Source organism: Rattus norvegicus, chromosome 6, assembly GCF_036323735.1.
Source record: "Rattus norvegicus strain BN/NHsdMcwi chromosome 6, GRCr8, whole genome shotgun sequence".
Lineage (NCBI taxonomy): Eukaryota > Metazoa > Chordata > Mammalia > Rodentia > Muridae > Rattus > Rattus norvegicus.
In genome coordinates this window covers 125,647,243-125,668,034 of record NC_086024.1, presented here as the reverse complement: position 1 = coordinate 125,668,034, position 20,792 = coordinate 125,647,243, and the positions used below count along the sequence as shown (strand labels likewise).

General features: G+C 40.6%; 1 protein-coding gene and 1 pseudogene across 6 annotated transcripts in view; one reads left to right on the top strand and one right to left on the bottom strand.

The window, feature by feature from the left end:
- The window catches only part of Rps6ka5 (ribosomal protein S6 kinase A5), a 178,143-nt gene that overhangs the window by 68,542 nt on the left and 88,809 nt on the right, over positions 1–20,792 (top strand). For 5 of the 6 annotated variants that reach the window (NM_001395592.1, XM_006240438.5, XM_017594169.3 and 2 more), the window contains one exon: positions 15,382–15,600. In NM_001395592.1, the coding sequence (NP_001382521.1) occupies positions 15,382–15,600 (219 nt within the window). Of the gene's footprint in view, positions 1–15,381; positions 15,601–20,792 lie in introns of those variants that run through there. The other variant, XM_039112350.2, reaches the window with a different exon arrangement.
- Positions 1–20,792, bottom strand: part of Pcgf5l1 (polycomb group ring finger 5 like 1) — a 45,808-nt pseudogene that overhangs the window by 23,762 nt on the left and 1,254 nt on the right.

Sequence of the window (20,792 nt, the reverse complement as noted above, 5' to 3'; positions counted from 1 at the left end):
TTTTTTATGTAAGTTCTGGGGTTGAGTCCAGATCCCCATACTTGGGACAGCAAACACTGTACACTGAGCTGTCTTTCCAGTCCCAAATAGACACTTTAAACATACAAACACTGGATATGTTTTGCACCAATAGTTCCTCACGAAAACTTTGTAAAGAATGAGCTATTAGGGGCAAGAAGAACTGTGCCTGGAGAGTTTCTGAGATACAAAAGGATTAAGAGGAAATGAAATATAAGCAGTATTACTTTATAAAACCACAACGTCTCATTTGTGTGATTAAATTATGATTTCAGAGGTGGCAGGAACTCATGGTCTGTGAGCTATAAGCTATATAGTGCATGTGAATCTTAAGTGTATAAATTATCAAACTGCTGGGTGTGGTAGCGCACTCCCTTAATCCTAGCACTCTGGAGGCAGAGGCAGTTGGATCTCGGAGTGTGAGTGAGGCCAGCCTGGTCTACATATCTTGTTCTAAGACAGTAGAGAAACCCTGTCTTAAACAAACAAATTACCAAACTTACATCAAAAACGAGACTAGAAAATCTACATGGTCCTATAACCATCAAAGTGGTCAGTAAGTAAAAAGCTTCCCAGTGGGAAGCTGCTTGGTACAGTTTTAAGAACAAGTTATTACCAGGTCTTAAAGATAATTCTAAGTTTTACGAACTCAGAATAGAAAGAGGTTCTTTCCTCCCACTCATTTCCTCAGGATACTAATACCTTGATTCCCACAGCATGCCAGGGGAGTGCAAGAGGAGAAACCAGAAGCCATTTCACATGTGGGACTCTTGTCTAGTGTTTGCAGAAACATACCCAGGGCTTCTGTGAGCACATCTGATCATTGACTAGTGTCCCCCTTGCCTTTGGGTATTTTGCTCACAGGCCTGGCAGGCTCTCAGGGTGAGGAAGTGTGTCATTGTCCTGTTGAACTTGTCCATCCATCTCCGTTTCATGTTCTTTTGCTGCCTTACTGGGTCTTTTGTTAGCCGCAGATGCTGCCTTTCACTCTTTCTCTAACAGTGGGGCTCTTAAGAAATGTCATTATAGACATTTCTGAATTTAAAATCAAAGTTTTGATGACTAAATGGAGTAGGTGGACACTTTCATTATGAATATAATAAAATCAATTTTTATTCAAAATTTCACCACTAATCTTTCCGTTTTATTACCTTTTCAAAAAGATAATTTTTCCAGCACCACTTAGAATAATAGAAGAACTTCATCATGTGTCTTTATGTGTCATATAAGGTTTTTCTTGGGAAGTAAAACTCCTTTCTTACAAATTAATTTATATATATTCTGAACTAGAACAATTCTGTTCATCAGATAGCTTAAATGTGGTATTGCTGAATGTTTGAACATTCAGAGGGTCTGCTATTTTGTTCTTTTCCTGCTGATTGAACCTAGGGATCTTGTGCATGGTAGACAGCTGCTGCACCCCCGAGCTACACTACCAGCCTTCTTTTAACTTTCTGCTTTGAGGTACGAGCTCACTGAGTTACACAGGCTGGCCTTGAAGTCAGTGTTTAGTCTAAGGTGACCTTGAACTTGGGATCTGACTGAGTATGTGTACTATAGGCCTGCTCTATAAGACTGGTCCAAGTTCTACTGTTTCATTTTTTTTTTAAATCTTACATTTAAATTCATGTGATATTCTTAAATCTTTACTTGGAGGGTTGATTTATTTCTTTTTTTTTTTTTTTTGGTTCTTTTTTTTTTTCGGAGCTGGGGACCGAACCCAGGGCCTTGCGCTTCCTAGGTAAGCGCTCTACCACTGAGCTAAATCCCCAGCCCCATTTCTTTTTGAGATTTCTTTAGTCTGTCACTAATCTGCTGATTACTTTCACAATCTAGAAACTGAGATAAATTGTACTCTTCTCTTATTGTCTTCTCCTCTAGCTGTTCCTGAAGTCTGAAACATGGCCCTTAGGCTGTGTGTGCAATAGGGTGGTAGAGTGCCTGTCATTTCTCAGAGGTTAGTTATGGAGTCACAAATACATAGGGACATTGTATTCCAAGTTGGAAAAATAAAATTATTTAGATCTTCCATTTCAGGAGACGTTATTAGTTATTTCATATAATTGCTTACTTTGCTAGCATTTTTACTCAAGTAGTATTTCTAATAAAATTCAACTGTGAACAATATTTTATAAATGAAATGCTTGTAAGTTGAAAAATTTTTAAGGTTTATTTATTTTATGTATTTTATGTACACTGTAGCTGCCTTCAGACACACCAGAAGAGGGCATCAGATCCCATTACAGATGGTTGTGAGCCACCATGTGGTTGCTGGGAATTGCACTCAGGACCTCTGGAAGAGCAGTCGGGTGCTCTTAACCACTGAGCCATCTCTCCAGCCCAAGTTGAAATTTTATTAGCATTTTTAAGACATTGGTTTGAATGTTGCCTTAAGAATAACATGTCAAATGAAAAGAATGCATTCTTTATCTTTTTTTCCTAACTATTCAACAGTTGGAGTTGTGAAGTACAGTGCAATCTCCAAGGGTGTGTTGTGGACTAGCAGACACATTCTATGTTACATATGTGTGTGTGTGTGTGTGTGTGTGTGTGTGTGTGTGTGTACATGGTGGCTCACAACCATCTGTAATGGGATCTGATGCCCTCTTCTGGTGTGTCTGAAGACAGCTACAGTGTACATAAAATACATAAAATAAATAAACCTTAAAAATTTTTCAACTTACAAGCATTTCATTTATAAAATATTGTACACACACACACACACACACACACACACACACACACACACACACACACACACACACACACAGGAGCCTGAAATGCTCAGATCACCTGATACATTCAGCTCCCCGGTTCTCTTGCGCCAGGAAGCATCTCTTTTTCTTCCCAGTACTGACATGTGAACCTTAGAGGGAGTTCAGAGACAGGGACCTAGAGTCACCACAGCACTTGGGGTCAAGTTGTCTCTTGATAGTCCATTGTCCATAGCAAGTGAGACTTACTTTTCTAGAGCACAAATCAGATCATACAATTTTTCTAACTGAAAATTTTCGGTTCACTCCTGTTACTTGTTAGACTCATTCATTGGCATTAATTGTTTGGGGTGCTGGGAATATAGTAGTTGATTTTTTTTTTAAAGATACATTATACTGAAAGCTCACAATATAATGAAACAGACCTTCATGTAATAATAAGGTTTGTGAAACCTTGAAATGAGGCTAAGTGTGGAAGCTAGACTTCATCCCCAGTAATGTCTAGTGAGCAGGACCATCTCTTCCTATCCCCTTCCCTGGGGCTCTCCTTAAAAAATTCTTTTTTTCTTATGTGGATATCAATTAACCACCAACAGATCTTACCAGTTGTACTGTGGAAGTAATGATATATGTGGTAGACTGTTTTTGGGTTGCTTACCCTAAATTCAGTGAGCCACCTACATAATGTACTCTGTACTATGTCTTAACCCAGTGGCCCCAGATTCTGAAAACTCCATCAGGATATGCTGTGTGTGTGTGTGTGTGTGTGTGTGTGTGTGTGTGTGCGTGCGTGCATAGTAAACCTACAGTGTGTATGTAATTCCTAGAGGTTGTTTATGATGTGTTTTGTACCATATGAAAAGTATGGAAATACCTTGCCTCTGCAGTATAACTAACAATTTTTGTTATTGATGCCATAGGAAATCACCGTAGCTGCAGAGAACCCAGGGTGGGGTTTGAGTATATAGGTTTACTCTGAGAGTGCTTCAGGAGAGCAAGAGTGAGAGAAGAGTGGTGGATGGGATGAGCCCAAGCAAGCTTGTGTCTTAATAGTCTACATTTAGCTTGAACTCATGGATCAGAAAGAGGAAGCAGACTTTTTATTTATTAACCATTTTACTCATTTACATTTCCAATGATATCCCCCTTCCCGATTATCCCTCCACAACCCCCCATCTTGTTCCCCCTCCTCCTACCCTTTGCCTCTATGAGGGTGCTCTCTACCCACTCACCCACTCCTGCCTCACCCCTCTAGCATCCCCCTATGCTGGGGCATCACCCCCCTCCCACTGATGTCAGATAAGGCATCCTCTGCTACATATGTATCTGGAGTTCTGGCTCCCTCCATGTGTACTCTTTGGTTTAGTCCTTAGGAGCTCTGGCTAGTCCCATTAGATAGTTGATACTGTTCTTCCTATGGGGTTACAATTCCCTTCAGTTCTTTTAGTCTCCCCCTAGCTCTTCCATTGGGGTCCTCAGGCTCAGTCTGATGGTTGGCTGTGAGTATCTGCATCTGTATTGGTCAGGTGCTGGCAAAGCCTCTCAGGGGATGGCCTTACCAGGCTCTGTCAGCAAGAGGGAAGCAGGCTTTCAGTGCCCGTGTTATTTGCTGACTGAAGGCTGGTTGGATGAAGGTGAGATAGAAATAGAAAATGGGGCATGTAGATAGGAACTGGTATCTCATTAGAAATCAAGGTAGCTCCTGCACCAAGCTAGGGACTGGGGCTCATGGCTCTCATCTGCATCCTTGCAAATGCTCATCAACTATAGCAGTTAAAATATCTTGATTATTAAGAACATGTGAATGTTATTTATGAATATGCCATTTTTGATTTCTTGCTTCTCATTGGAAGCTTCTTTTTAATAAGATCCTTTGGGAATCAAATACATGGATTATTTTTTTCTAGCTTTAACTTGGAAAAACTTATCCATGGAATTGATTCCCAAAGGATCTTATTAAAGCTCAGAGTAAAACATACTGGTTTCTTTTTTTTTCCCCCAATTTCTTTCTCCCCCTCCCTCCCTCTCCTTCTCTTTCACTTGGACAAAGACTCTTTGAATTTTCAAATTATTTGGGACCAAGTACAAGAAATAGCACCTTATTTGTGGCTTCACTAGCTGAAGAAAATGTGTCAGCTTCCCCTAGTAATCATTAGCTGTCTTTAGATCCTCAGGGAGGGAACTTGGGGGCCTCATGAGTTCCTCCCTTTCTCTTTGGCAAGATGTTGATAAGTCCAGTCTTGTTCAGATAATCATATCTGCCATGAATCGAGAGTGTGAAGACCATGTGATAGACACCAGGAAGTCTGCATTCCACAGTACTCCTTCTGGCCCTTAACATTCTTTCTGTTCTCGTTTCCATAATGTCCTGTTTTAGAGGTGGTAATATCAATGTTTATTTATAGCTGAGCATTCACCAGTCACTTATTTTCAGCACACTGACCAATTAATGATCCCTACAGTATTTACCAGGCACTGTAAAATAAAAACTTCTCTGACCAAGGCTGAAAATAGTACTGAATTTGGTCATGGACATAAATATTTAGAAGTCACTTTGATGTTCATTTAGCAAAGCAATAAATAGCAGGAGCTTCTACACTAGGTCCTGTGACTTCTTCAGCTGTGGGGCTTTTGACCACGTTTGTAATACCAGATGTGTGTAGTGTGCCTCAAATGCAGCCGGAAAGTGTTTGGATATCCCTGTAATTGACTTGGTCAGTACCGTAGTGTTAGCATGCAAGGTCCACAGCTAACTAATACTGTTGGTGACAGCCTCCACTCCCAGCAGCCAGCATAGCACTTTCTGACACCAACAGGGCTGGACAGCAGGGATGGCACAGTTCCAGCATAGTTCCAGCTTGATTTCTTTCTATCCTATGACCAAAGCATGTGGTACCTTCAGCAGAGGGTCTTAGCATCTAATTATGAATACCCAACAGTAGTGGCAATACCCTGGTTTGTTTTGGGGACTTGATGAGACTTTCAAGTTGTGTTTGTTTGTTTGTTTGGTTGGTTGTTTTTTGTTGTCGTTTATTTTTTGGTGTGATCTATATAGCAAGAAGTAAGTATATTTTTGTGTTGAAACTCAGTATTATTTTGTCCATACACATAATTTTTTCACTAATAGTTAACACTGGTTTTTAATCTGCTAAGTCCTCTCCTATGTAACTTACTTAATTTCCAGACTATATAATATGAGAGTTGCTTCTAATCCAAGTGAAAGCTGAGAGACAGGTATATTAAATATTTTCTAACATCACATTTAGTAGACTACAGATACAGATCTAGGCTGTAAATCAGTATAGTCTGACACTAGACTTCTTCTTCACGTCTTCCCTGCCTCTCCTCCCTCCTTCCTCCCTTGGGCTCAGATTTATTCACATTCAGATACACACACACATACATGTGTGTGTATAAAAAGAGGAAATGGAAGTTTCATGAATTGATTTTAGTGTGCTTGATATTACTTTGACTTCTCTTTCTTTTTTTTCCGGAGCTGGGGACCTTGTGCTTGCTAGGCAATCGCTCTACCACTGAGCTAAATCCCCAACCCCTTACTTTGACTTCTCAGTGCTTTGAAGACCTACTACATTGATACAATCATTCACTACCAATACACAGCACAATGTTTATACAAACACTAATGGACAGACTTTTAACAAGAACTGAAGTTAGCAAATGGCTTCTATATCATGAACATTAAATAACGAGAATGGCATCTTTGGCAAAACAAAGAGACTCTTGGAAACACTACATACAGTTTTTTGTTTGTTTGTTTTTTAAGTGACAGAGGGGCTGGAGAGAGAGTTCAGCAGTTAAGAACTCTTGCTGCTTTTCCAGGATCTAGGTTTAATTCTTAGCACTCACATGTTGGCTCACACCCATCTATAACTCCTTTCCAAGGAATCTGGAGCCCTCCTCTGGCCTCCATGGGCATCAGGCACACATAGGATACACAGACATAATTGCAGGCAAAACACCCATCTACATAAGATTAAATAAAAATAATTATTATAAAGGTGACGGGAAGGGCTGCACAGCATAGAGGCAGTTCCTGCAAGCCCAAGTTCAATCTTCAGGAACCACATGCTGGAAGAGAGAACTGAAGCTGCAAATCACCCTCTGACCTCTACACACACATCAAGACCTGTGCATGCTCCTCCCACGTAGATAATAACCGTAAGAGAAGTGTAAAAGTGACAGGTTAAACCTCAAATCACTAAAGCATTTAAATTTTTTGTTATATTAATCTGTGTGTGGTGGTGGTGGGGTAGGTAAATGCACGCCATGGCACCCACTGTCTAAGCTAGAGACAACTTGAAGGACTCACTTTTCTCCTCCTATCTTGTAGGCCCCAAGGATTGAGCTCCAGCCCCCAGGGTTGGTGGTAAACACCCATCCTGCTGAGGCATCTCGGTGGGCTTCTGGTTCCTAAAGCTTTTCTTTACCAACTCAGCTGTGGTGCTGCAGAGTAGGTTTTAGACCTTTTCTAGGATGCACAGTGTAAGGGGTTTGTAGCTCTAAAGTCTTACTGGATTCTCCCCATGAGTCTTTAGAAGTACAAAATTGGTTGAATTTTTTTTTAGCTGAACCTTGCTTCTTTGTACAAACTGTACTGCAGTAACACTGATGTGAAGCCACTTGTGTAAACATCCTTTCCAGCAGCAGTGATTTTACAGTGGTTCTGATGTGTCACTGCCCTGTTAACTTGCTGTGTACATGCAGGAGAGAATGAAGCTATCCAGTAAGGATCCTAATTTTTAAAGGTGACATCTGAAAATTTCAGTTCAAGGACTGTATTTCTTTTTTGCCTCCAGTCCTGCTGTGTTGAAGGACCAAGGTCAAGAGGTGTAACAGTCAGCACTAATTTTCTACTTGATAATCTACTTGATAATCTGAGAGGTGGGTGTGAGTGCAAGGTGGTCAGCTGCTTCAGGCTCCTGCTGCCTTGCTTCCCCACCATGATGGACTGCTTTGACATGTGAGCCAGCATGAACCTTTCTCTCTTCCTCCGCTGTGGTCTCAGGATATCTTTACCACAGCAGCCTAAGAGCAGCAGGACAGCAGGGAAGCAGGTGGGCATGGGTGGGTGGATGAGACTTAGAGGTGGAGCTTGTGCCAGGCCCTTGTTTGTGGAAAAGCATCTCTTTTCCAAGTTGAACAGCATGTGAGAAGGGTGTGTGGCCAGACCTTGTGATTACAGTTGTGGCAGATTATAAGCAGAGGCTACATTCGATATCACTGTGTCATGATATTTTCTGGTTCTACAATGGTAGCAGTGAAGTTTCCTGAACTCACTTTCATCATAGAATGTAGCAGGAACTCAGATTTAACACCAGAATTAAAGATTACTTCATGATAGTCCATTACCCTTCCCAAAAGGGAATTGGCCAGCCATTGCTCTGTCCTACAGATTAAATCACAAGATTCTTCTATTAAAGACCCAGTTTTAACTTTAAGTCAAAGTCATTAACAGATACTTCGGTAACACTCTGGACAGTTCTTTCTCTCGTGTTCTTTCCCACTCCCCCTGAACTTAGCATTGCATTTCTATCTGTCATGTGTGAGTTCCAGAGCTATTTGCTAATGAGAAAGTAAATAAAGTCATATCTCATCTGGGATTTTGTTATTTCATCGAGTAGTGAAAAGTCAATGAAGTAATTATAGAATTAAATGTAAAAAGACATTTATGATCATTTTTGTGAAAGGAATGCCTTGGGTTATAAGAGTACTAAATAAGAAGAGCTGTGCTTGCCTGGGAAGTCAGAAAAGGACTGAAGCAGCATCTTCAGAAGTCGGCCAGTGTCAGGGTGGGAAGGATCGGGGAGAGGCACGAGCCAGCTAACTCAGAACTTCTGGGCTCTGCTAAAGGTGCTGTCAGTGTCAATGTGGAATAGACATTGTGAATGTATGAACGCAGAGGGTGTTTTTTTAAAGTTAGTTGACAGCACAAAATATGTATTTATCAGGTCATGGATGAGGCAAGCTAGGAAACCTAACTTGAAAGGTGGTTGTGCCTGCTCTGTTTAAAAGATTCTAATAATCCAACTGAGGAGGGGATTGCATTTCAGCAATAGTGTGATCCTTTAGTTAGTAGACAGGCTCTTGTTTGACACGATTGAGACTTGCAGTTAGTCAAAAAGGCTGGAGTCATTAAAGAAGGATAGTTCTGTGCATGTCTTGGAACTCTTTTCACTTAAGATTTACCCAAACACATCTGCTGCCAACATTTAGCTGTAGGCCTATGATTTTGAGAACTGGCTCATAATGGTTTAATTGGCTGAAGAGTCATGCTTGTACTGATTCATCTGAAAGTAACAGCTTCAGGTTATTTCAAGTGTAATGAGAGCTTAGATGTGTTTGAAGTAATCCAACTACAGAGGTGTCTTGGATTTAGTTTTGTTCTGGCCTTTCCGTCGTTTCACCTACAACTAATATTTTAGAAGTTTCTTTTTTTAAGTGTCTTACTTTTAACTATCTGTTCAGAACAATCAGCCTATTTTTTTATATTCACTTTCTGTGGTTTATGTAATATTTAATGATAGTGCAACTACAGAACAGCATATACAAAATGTATGCTCCTGTAGGGCAGCAAGTGTCTGTGACAGGTGGAAAGCAGGAGGGAAGTAGCACAGGTGTTGATTATGCAGTGCACTTAGAGACAGATGCCAGTCTTGGGAATTCTAAGTGCAAGTCACTTAGAATTTCTGCTGTTCAAAAAAAGCAGTAGTTTGATATGAGCTTAAATAATAAGAGGTTTGTGCAGTGTATAGTTTTAAAGAGCATTAGAGAAATTGAGTGACAGGAAATGGGTCTCAGGGTGGTTTTCACATTGAAATCCCAGTGAGAGTAGCATGCACAGGCTGAGTGACTTAAGGAAGGACATAAGCCAGAGACTTTCTGAACTATGACCCTTAACCTTTTATGACCTGTGAATGCTTCACTCAAAATAATGCATGTGAATAAAAATTAAAAGTTTACATGCCTTCAACTACATTTGATTGTCCCTTTGTTACTTAACTTTCTGTAGCTGTGACTAAAATATCTCCTAAACAATGTAAGGGAGCAGTTGTTTGCTTGGCTTACAGTTTCTGAGGTTTGGGGGCTTAGTTGATTCCCTAGTCCTTGCCTTTGCTGATTTTTGGGCCTTTGTGGGGGAGTTAGAGCATCATGGTTGAACAAACACGTGACAGAGACCAATCTCCTGATAGCAAAAGGAAGCAAAGAATAAGGAACCAGGTAATCATAACCTGCAAACTTCTTCCAGATAGTCCCTACCACCTCCCAGAATAGAGCCATTAGTTAGCAACTAAGTATTCAACACATGGAGAATTTATACATGTATAGGTGGACTACAAGAATATTCTTATTTCCTCTCTTGTTTTCCTTTTTAAAAAATTTATTCACTTTACATCCCAATCCAAGATTCCCTCCTCCCTCTCCTCTCAGTCCCACCCTTACATGCTCCTTCTTCCCTTTCCCCTTCCCCTTCTCAGAGAAGGGGGAGGATACCCCATGGGTACCAACCTGTCCTGGCACACCAAGTCGAAGCAGGACTAAGTATGTCCTCTCCCACTAAGGCCAGACAAGGCAGCCCAGCTAGGGGAAGGGGATCCATAGGTAGACAACAGGGTCAGAGATAGCCCTTGCTCCAACTGTTTGGGGGCCCACATGAAGACCAACCTTCACATCTGCTACGAATGTGTAGGAGGCCTAGGTCCAGCCCATGCATAGTCTTTGGTTGGTTTAGTTTCTGTGAGCCTCCATGGGTCCAGGTTAGTTGATTCTGTTGGTCTTGATGTGGTGTCCTTGACCCCTCTGGCCCCCTCAGTCCTACCCCTCACTCCTAACACAAGACTTCCCAAGCTCTGCCTAATGTTGGCTGAGGGTCTCTGCATCTGCTTCCGTCAGCTGCTGGATGAAGCCTCTCAGAAGACAGTTGTGCTAGGCTCCTGTCTGCAAGCACAGCAGATATCATTAACAGTGTCAGGAGTTGGCTCTCTCATGGGGTGGGCTCAAGTTGGCCACTCCCTGCCTCTCTGCTCCATTTTATCCCTGCACATCTTGTTGGCAGAACATATTTTTGGGTCAAAGGTTTTGTGGGTGAGTTGGTGGCCCCCTCCCTCTACTGGAAGTCCTACCTGGCTACATGAGGTAACCACTTCAGTCTCCATATCCCCAGCTCTTAGGAGTCTCAGCTAGGGTCACACCCAGAGACTCCCTGTAGCCACCCCTGCCCCAGATCTCCAGTTTGACCTAGAGATGCCCTCCACTGATTTCCATTCTCTTTCTCAGCCTTCCTCTGCACCCCCTGGCCCTATATCTGATCCCCACCCCTATCCTACCCAGTTCCCTCTCTCTATCCACCTTCAATGTCTATTTTATTTCCCCTTCTGATTGAAATTCAGACAGCTTCCCTTGGCCTCTCCTTACTTAGCTTCTTTGGTGTGTAGATTGTATCATGGTTATCTTGTACTTTACAGCTAATATCCACTTCTAAGTGAGTACATATCAAGTCTGACTTTCTGGGTCTATGTTACCTCTCTCAGAATGATATTTTCTAGTTACATCCATTTACCTGAAAATTTCAGGATTATCTTTGTTATTAATAGCTGAATAGTATTCCTTTGTGTAGATATATCACATTTTCTTTATCCATTCTTCAGTTGAGGGACATCTAGGTTGTTTCCAGTTTTTGGCTATTAAGAATAAAGCTGCTATGAACATAGTTGACCAAGTGTCCATCTGGTATAGTGGAACATCTTTTAGTTATATGCCAAGAGTAGTCTAGCTGGGTCCCAGGGTAGAACTTTTCCCAGTTTTCTGAGAAACTGTCAAATTGATTTCCAAACAAGCTTGCACTCTGAATATCAATCGAAGGAGTTTCCCTTTCCATCTTCACCAGCCTGTGCTGTCACTTGATGCCTTAATTAGGGTTTTAATTGCTATGAACAGACACCATGACCAAGGCAACTTGTGTAAAGACAACATTTAATTGGGGCTGGCTCACAGGTTCAGAGGTTCAGTCCACTATCATCAAGGCAGGAACATGGCAGCATCCAGGCAGGTAAGGTGCAGGAGGAGCTGAGAGCTCTGCATCTTCATCTGAAGGCTGCTAGTGGAAGACTGGCTTCCAGGCAGCTAGGATTAGGGTCTTAAAGCCCACGCCCACAGTGGCACACCTACTCTAACTAGGCCATACCTATTCCAACAGGGCCACACCTAATAGTGCCACTCACTGGGCCATGTGTGTCCAAACCATCACACTTGCATTTTTGATCTTGGCCGTTCTGACAGGTATAAGGTGGAATGTCAGAGTCAATCTGATTTTCACTTCCCTGACGACTAAGGACAGCGAATATCTCTTTAAGTGCTTCCCAGCCATTAGAGAGATTCCTCTTTTGAGAATTCTCTGTTCTGTACCCCATTTTTAAATAAGATTATTTGGTTTGTTGGTAGCTCTCTGTCAGATGTAGGTTTGTTGAAGATCTTTTCCCATTCTATAGGCTGCCGTTTTGTCCTTTTGATGGTGTCTGTTGCCTTACAGAAGCTTTTCAGTTTCGTGAGGTCCCATTTATGAATTGTTGATCTTAGTGCTTGAACTGTTGGTGTTCTGTTCAGGAATTTGTCTCCTGTGCCAATGAGTTCAAGGCAGTTTCCCACTTTCTATTATATTTAATGTATCTAGTTTTATGTTGAGATCTTACTATTTACTGATGAGATCACTCATTTTAAGGTTATCAGCAGAAGCAGAACTAAGAGTAAGCACCTAGAAGTTGGGCTGAATGGGCAAGTGTGATCATTCATGACTAAGTACTTGAGTTTTCTCCACTATAAATTAAGATAATTACCAGAACCTCTTAGGACGATATTCTAAGGACTGAAAGAGTTTATGTGTTTAAAGGATCAAAGTACTCGGTTTTAGGTGCTTATAGCCTGAGTCTCTCACAGGATCCACATTCTTTTGTTTTGTTTTGTTACAGACAAATGTGGTGTACTAGGAAGATGTTTCAGTTACACAAAAGGATTACTTTTCAGATGCGAGATAGATTACATAATTTCCAGCATTATAAAATTCTAGAGATTGGCATCTGGGAGAATATAAGTTGGTGGTATGGCCTATGTATGTATGTATGTATGTATGTATGTATGTATGTATGTATGTATGTATGTATGGTATATGGAAGCACCGAGATTGCCTGAATAGGACTTTACTTCCTCCCCAGATTATATAGCACCTTCTTCTGCTGGAAGACATATATCTCATTAGAGTGGCTTCTATCTTGGTTTCATTGCTGCTGTACAAAATATGCTGTTCTAGCTTCATTCTTCAGGTTGATTTGTTAGATCCTGAAAGTTGTAATTTTCTTTTTTCATTCACTGCAGCCTTTCTGAGATCTCAACCTATAATTATCACACATAAGTACAACACAAACTTTTCTTCAGAATATGCTAAACGTTTTATAGCACTGGTTTTATTATAATCTAGAAAGTCAGGTTCCTAGCATTCAGGAAGAATTTGATTTTTTATTCGTTTACCGATGGAATGATTCTGGAAGTCACACTACTTGGATTTGAAGGGTGGCAGCAGCTGCTGCTGCTTTAATTATTCTATTTTTCTCTCTTGAAACTGGCACCAAAATTATCCTGGGAACTTCGAAGAGGGAGAAAGAGAAGTAGGGAGCAAGGGGGAAGCCATAGAATGGAGCTCTTTTCTTGGGCTGTGAGCTGTATCCTGGGGAGGGAAGACTCTTTTGCCAACTTAGGCTATAGACTGGAATGGGACTAACTCTTCTCCACACACTTATTCATTTGTTTATCTTTCCTCTCGATCAAGTCTTTTGGGCTGTTTCATTAATTATTACGAACTTATTTCTTTATCTCTGAAATAGAATACCTGAAAGTCCCACTTCACTGGCTGTGGTGAGGATTAAGTGAGTCAGTACATAGAAGGGTGTGATGGGCTATTCCATCTCAAGGATTGGAATCTTTCCCTCAGGATTAGTCTAGTTTAGCATCAATCCATGGCATATCAAGTGTTGGTGAATTGAATCTTGGTGCTGATCTAGTTTTTAACTGATCTAGTTTTTAACTGAACTGAATCAGATTGTGGAGCCTTTTCCATAAAGCTTTCTTACTCTAGTAGGTAGATGATAATAGAATTATGGGCTAAATACAGGGAGTTGTATCAAGGTAATAGTAGATCTGGATCAAAACTGACCCCAACTCAAAGTGGTCTCCTTAAAGCATTAAACTCCTGAAATGGAATTGATCATAACCATTCTAAGACACATTGAATTCAACGCCTTTCTCCTCCTTTATCTCTTTTCCTGCTCCTTCTTCCTCCCCCTTCTAATCTTCCTTGAGGAAATATAATATATTCAGGGAAGCTGCTTTACCCACAGGGCTAATTCTTCAACCTGGAGAAGCAGTACCATATACAGGATTGTGCCTACCACAGTCTTTAATTATGAAACACATGATGAGATTGACCCAGGAATCCGCAAATCATTTCTGCCTAGAGATTTAAAGGGGTTTCTGCCTATACTGCCTTCAGTTCTGGGTATTTTAATGTTTGTTAAGTGTAAAACACTCCTTTGTTTTATATAATGTCTTTATATTGCATTGGTTCTAAAAGAATAGATGTAGAGAAACGAATACTGGAAGTACTTTGTTTATCTGTATGATTAGACTTGTATTAACTGTCTTGGAGTACTGGGGAGATGGCTCAATGGCTCAATGGCTCAATGGCTCAATGGTTAAAGTGCTTACCATGCAAGTGTGAGGGCCTGAGTTTGAATCTCCAGAATCTACAAAATGATTGGTTGGCTTTGTGACCTGCCTGTAAGTCCAGCAAGATTGGGAGGTGGACAGAGGATTCTCAGAGCAAACTGGTGAACAAAACTAGCCATATTGGTGAGCTCTAGATTTGATTGAGTCTGCCTCAATTGTTGTCTGGAACAACAATTAATAATGATTCCTAACATCAACTTTTAACCTCCATATTCATGCAAACAAGCATGTTCACATACATGCAAATATGCATACATGAACATGAAAAGGGAAAAAAAAAACCTCCTGGAGACTAGAATCTCAAACATTAGGAGGCTTAGGTAGAAGGATATAAGGTCAAGGCCAGGCACATACTGAGAGCCTTTCAGGAAAAAAGAAAGGAAAGAAGGAAGGAAGGAAGGAAGGAAAGAAGGAAGGAAGGAAGGAAGGTACATAAGTAAGTAAGCAAAATCCAGTGGCCAATATATACCTATATACTTCAGTGTTTTATCTGATGTCTAAAATGTCCTACTTGTTCCTGAGTCAGACTGGTCAACTGACCATAATAACAGTTTCTCAGACCTAAAAATATTGAGGCGAGAATTAGCATCTGAAGCGAAAGCAGAACTTCATGAGCAGTGGCTGTTATGTAAATACTGGGGCTAGAGCTAGAAATGTGTTTGGACAAAGGCTAAAGAAATTATCAAAGAACTATTTGAAATAGCACCAACATGCTTTTCCCTTGAATGAGTTGTCTGTATGTGTTGGCTGGGGGCAATAATTTTATTTCCATAAAATACTATTCTGCCAATGTAGCATTTTAATTTTTTCCTTTTCTTCAGCTTATGGGAAATTTTTTTCTTTTTTTCTTTTTCAGCTTATGGGAAAGTATTTCTAGTTCGTAAAATAAGCGGCCATGATGCTGGAAAGCTGTATGCCATGAAAGTTTTAAAAAAAGCAACAATCGTTCAGAAGGCTAAAACTACGGAGCATACGAGGACAGAACGGCAGGTTCTGGAGCACATTAGACAGTCGCCATTTCTGGTGACGTTGCACTATGCTTTCCAGACAGAGACCAAGCTTCATCTCATCTTAGGTGAGTGGCCATTGCTGTCAGACTTTCTATGAGGACATTTCTTAGGCGTTGAGGCAGCATAGTTTGGACTTACAAGTAATTGTTTTGACTCTAGTTCTCTTTGTGGTGGCGTTTCCTTTAGCGTCTTTCTCTGGTACCCTCGCCCCTACCCCAGCATGAAGAACTTTGTACACCTCTATTCCACACTCCGTGGTTATTCATGCATCCAACCATGTTGTCACGTGGGCCCTGATTTGTGCTTAGTTCTCAAGAATGCTCGGGTCTGGGTTGACCAGGGGCAGTTATGGAAGCTGATAGTAGGAAAAGATAAAAAGGAAAGAATTTTATTTCTAGGGACACTTCCCGGTGGGAAGCCCATATATTAAGGGCGTACCCCTCTAGTTACTAAACCCTCTCATTTCCCATAAGTGTTTTCTGAGTCCTTTCCTACTTGGCCCATTGTTTATGATCTTTGGGAAAGTCCCGGCATATACTGCCATAGAAAAACAGGACCATTTTCTGGTCCTTCTAGAAGTAAATAACAGCACACTGACATAGATGAGGATTTCATTTGCCGTTTGCAAATATGTATCGTAACTTCCTTCTGGAATTGGTGTGAGAATTAGCAAGCTAGAATTTCCTGTGTTGCTCTGGAAGCAGTATCTAAGTGTTGTATATGTTCTTGTTATGCTAGGAATTATCCATAATCTTTACCATATCTGACCCTCACAGCCAGATCCCTCGGCCCTGCAAGGCCCCTCTTCAGTGTGGAGGTGCTAGAAGCTGCACGTACTGAGTTTGCATATCTTGTATAAGCTTAAAAGTTAAGGTGGGGACCCAGGTCTCAGTGTAAAGTCTCTTCTCTTTTGGTGAAACAAAACTGTCTCCATTTGTTGATTAGTAGTAAGAGTTTTTAAATACATGTGGCAATTTTATTATATACTCTTATCTAAAATTTGGAGTTAAGTTTCTGCCATGAAGTTACACATTAGACTAACTGCAGTGCTTGTCATCAACTAAGAATCCTAAATCTTATGAGTATGAGATTCAATCTCTCATGTCCTATGAGAGGGCCTAGCAACCTCATCTTCTTCCCATTGTTCCAGTCAGGGTCAGCTGGCCTGTTCTCTGCCTCCTGTGTATGTCTTCTGTATTGACTATATTTATTTGTTTTATTAAATGTTTTCATACACTATATTTTGATCATGTTTTCTCTATCCATATGGCTTTTCAAAAGACCTCAGTGTTAGTTGTTCCTCCCTACAGGCCCTCCTGCATCCTACCCTATCATCTCCCTTCTCATTCAGTTCTCTCACTCTAGTTTCCCTTTTATCTCCTTGGTAACACTGTTCTATTCCCCCTCCTTGGGAGGTCCCCTCTTCACCCCTCATCCCCACCCCAGTCCCTTCCCAGGTTCCTAACCCCTGTGGTTACTCAGAGTGTAGCACATATCACAAGCTCAAAAGCTTGTCTTTTGAGTCATTATCTCACTCAGCTTTAGCCATTTACCTGAAAATTTCATTTTCTTAACTGAATAATATTCCACTGTGTAAATGTACCACATTTTCTTTATCCATCAGTTGATGGACATCTAGGGTGTTTCCAATATCTGGCCATTATGAGTAGAGCAGGAGTGAACATGGATAAGCAGATATCTCTATAGTAAGATGTAAAATCCTTTGAGTATGTGCCCAAGTGTGGGTTAACCTGATCTTCAGGTAGATCTATTCTCACCTTCCTAAGGGACCTCCACATTGATTTCTATAGAGGCTGCACCAGTTCTTACTTCCTGGCAGCAGTGAGTAAGTATTCCTCTTTCCCTGTGTCCACACCTGCATTGCTATCTTTTTTTTTTTTTTTTTTTCGGAGCTGGGGACCGAACCCAGGGCCTTGTGCTTGCTAGACAAGCGCTCTACCACTGAGCTAAATCCCCAACTCCATTGCTATCTTTTTAAAATTGATTGTAGCTTTCAAATAAACCACCTTGAGTGGAGCATCTACACAATGATTTGGAAGTTTTTAGGTTAGAAGTTTAGAATTCGTAGGGTTGTAGGGAGCTGGAAAGGGCATTTCTCTGGTACTTTGGCTTCTCTCATTTACATGGTACCTAGTAAAAGAGCTAGCTGAGCCAGAAGGTCCCTGGTGGGTACAGTTTCATACCTGATACTTGGTGCTGCTGTTGGCTGGGCCACCTGGTTTGTCCCCAGGGCTGCTTTCCGTCCTTGAGGACAGCAGTTCAGCGTCTTTATCCTGGAGTGTGAGAGTAGCACATGAAGACTGCTAAGAGTGTGAGGGGGGAGATTTCATAGCTCCTCCAAGAACTCGGGCAGTCTTTCTATCAATACATCATCAGCCTAGATTGATATCTTACTGAAGGGGAACTGCAAAGAGCTTGGGGCCGTCTACCAAACAAATATGTGTTCAGATGTAGCAAATTAAAAATGGTTTGTCCAATGCAGGGAAACTTCCTTGCCTATGTTTTTAAGCTTAATCTTACTTCTGTTGAATTTGGGAAGTTAGATAGAAAGGCCAGATAGATTGAAGTTAGACAGTTGGGGTTGGACTACACAGTAGGAAATGCTGTATATTTTATATTATAAAACATTAGGAGAAATCTATTATCTGTTTGTTCCTAATTCAGAGTGCTTCAGTTGGATTAGTGGATGACTGCATGATTCCTTTATTATAGTCTTATTATGTTCCCCTTAAAAGTGAGTATGTTCTATGTGATGTTTTAACAGTATATGTTTTCAACATACTAAAACAGATGGTTCATATAGCAAAAAATGTTATGTAAACTTTATATCAATTCATAAAATTTTCCTTGCTCTTTTAAATTTCCACATACTACTCCATCCTCCCCATTGTGTATGCGTGCCGTTCCCCAGTGCTGCATCCTTAAGGTGTTGTTTGCAGTCTTCTGTTGAAGCTTCTGGGTTTAACTTACACATGCCTTGTTTTCAACTTTTATAGAAAAACCTTATGGGAAGAATCTGTATTCTAACCATCTGTGACTGTGTCAAATACCATTCCACTGTATGAGATGCATTTCTGTATGGAGTATATTTGCTGGGTATTTGTGCATCTCTTAAAGGAGGAGTGGTGTTTCACTGTTGAATCAACTTTCTTTTTACTTGCTCTCCTGGGGCTGGTGGCTGTTGTTGTAAAAATATAAAAAATAAAAAAAAGTACGGTTGTCTCTTACCCCCACTAGGTCTGGCACTGCAGTGCCCCAAGATATCTGCTAGATATCTTGGAGGAAACACATCCCAACTCCATGGCAGCCCAGTGTCTCCTGCTGCTGCACACTTTGCTACACTCAAACCCTCACATAAAAGAACACACAACACAGTAACCTTTGACCCAATTGGTAAGATATATTGCCCACCTAAACATACAAAGCCCAGTACCATCCATCCCTTAAGAACATTAATAACAACCTGTAAATATACAGAGTGGGATCTTAATGTCACCTGCCATGGCTTCTCACCTTCTCCCTCCTGTCTTTTCCTCCTTTCCGTTTCAGTCTCCTCCTCTTCCTTCAAACATCCCTCTTGCTCATCCTTCCATCTCATCCAATGACAGGCCTCCTTCTATCCTGTTCCTGCCTCTCACCTGTATTTTACAAATTCAATGGAGAGAAGGTTCTGGTGAAGTCACCTGAGCCCTGAGTAAGTGACATCCTTGGGGCAGTGAAATTAGCATCAAAATATAGATAACTCCAGGGCAAACCACAACTGGTGGCATCTTCATACATTCCTGAAGAGCCATTTTATGGTTCTGAGAATTATTTATTTGTCCTCTTTGCTCATTTTTTTTTCTTCTCAATTTCTAGAATCTCTTAGAAAGATAGCCATTTGTGAGAAGTATTAACTTCTTTGTTTACAGTGCTTTTATCGAGCAAGTTGAATTTTATATATAGTAGAATTTGTTTTTAAAATTATCTTTATGGTCTCAATTTTGAATCATAATGGAAAGACCCTCTGTTTTCTTAAGATTAAAAGGAATTTGTTGATTTCTTTTTTTCTTTAGTATTTGCATGGGTTTAGTTTTTATTTGGAAAACTTTGACCCAAGTGGAATTTTTGTTTGTTGAGTATGACAAGAAATAAGGATCCAGCGTTTTAGATGGCCACTCAGTTTTTCTGCATTATTGAGAAAGAAATATCATTGTTTTCCCTGACTTGAGGCGTGACCTCTTTTCCATCTGGATGTATCTGGCTGTATTTCTTGACTTTCTGTTCTGTTTGTCTTGTGAGATATGCCCAAGCCCCATACGCAACTGTGATACCTTTATCAAGGCATTACGGTATATTCTAACAGTCAGCGATGCCAGTTCTCAACTGCCCCTGTTCTTTATTGATGATGTTCAGAACTTTATGAAGGGCTCTTTCTGTTATTTTTCAACATGACCTTATAATCAAAGTGTCTTGTTAAGGGGGTGAAGAAACTTGTTAGTGGCTTTACTGGGATGTCTTTAAATTAAAATTTTAACCTTAAGCAAGCTGAAATTTTGATGATACTAGTTAGTTTTCTTCAAGAAGATGGTATGTCCTTGTCTAGGAATCTGCATCTGAGATAGTCAAGAATGTTTTAACATTATCTTTCTACCTGTGTCTCGATTAATATTGAATGTTCCATCATTTGTTGCTATTGTGAACATGACCTACTGCATCTTATAACTGATGGATTCCACTTTCTGCATTAAGTTTATATCTTGAGATCTTACTACCTTGTTCCTTTTCAATGTCCTGCCCCAGGACATGTTGTTCGGTTTCTGTGATGTTTCTTTATCTCTTATTTTCCTGATGTTTAACTCAAGGAGATTTATGGCTATCCATAATGTTTGTAAGGATGTTTTAGAGTTTCAAGTCTAGGCTGCTATCTGGCTCACTGCAGAATGTTTGACAGGGCTTACTCCAGGGGGATAAAATGTGCTTGGTTGGCACAGGCTTCTCCAAATAAGATAATTATGATGACAGTAGTGTCTTACCAGATGCTATCTGTGACATTTGTTTTTAGTAGCCAGCTATGAACTAGACTAGCATTTTCTAACAGAACTGAGCATGTATGATTGCTTCCCACAATAAGCTTTAATTATAATTATCTCTCATTTGTTTATATTCTATCTCCCATTCTCTAAATCAGTAGGCAGTACTTTTTCTGACCAGTAAAGGACCAGATGGCAACTATTCTAAGCTCTGCAGGCTTTCA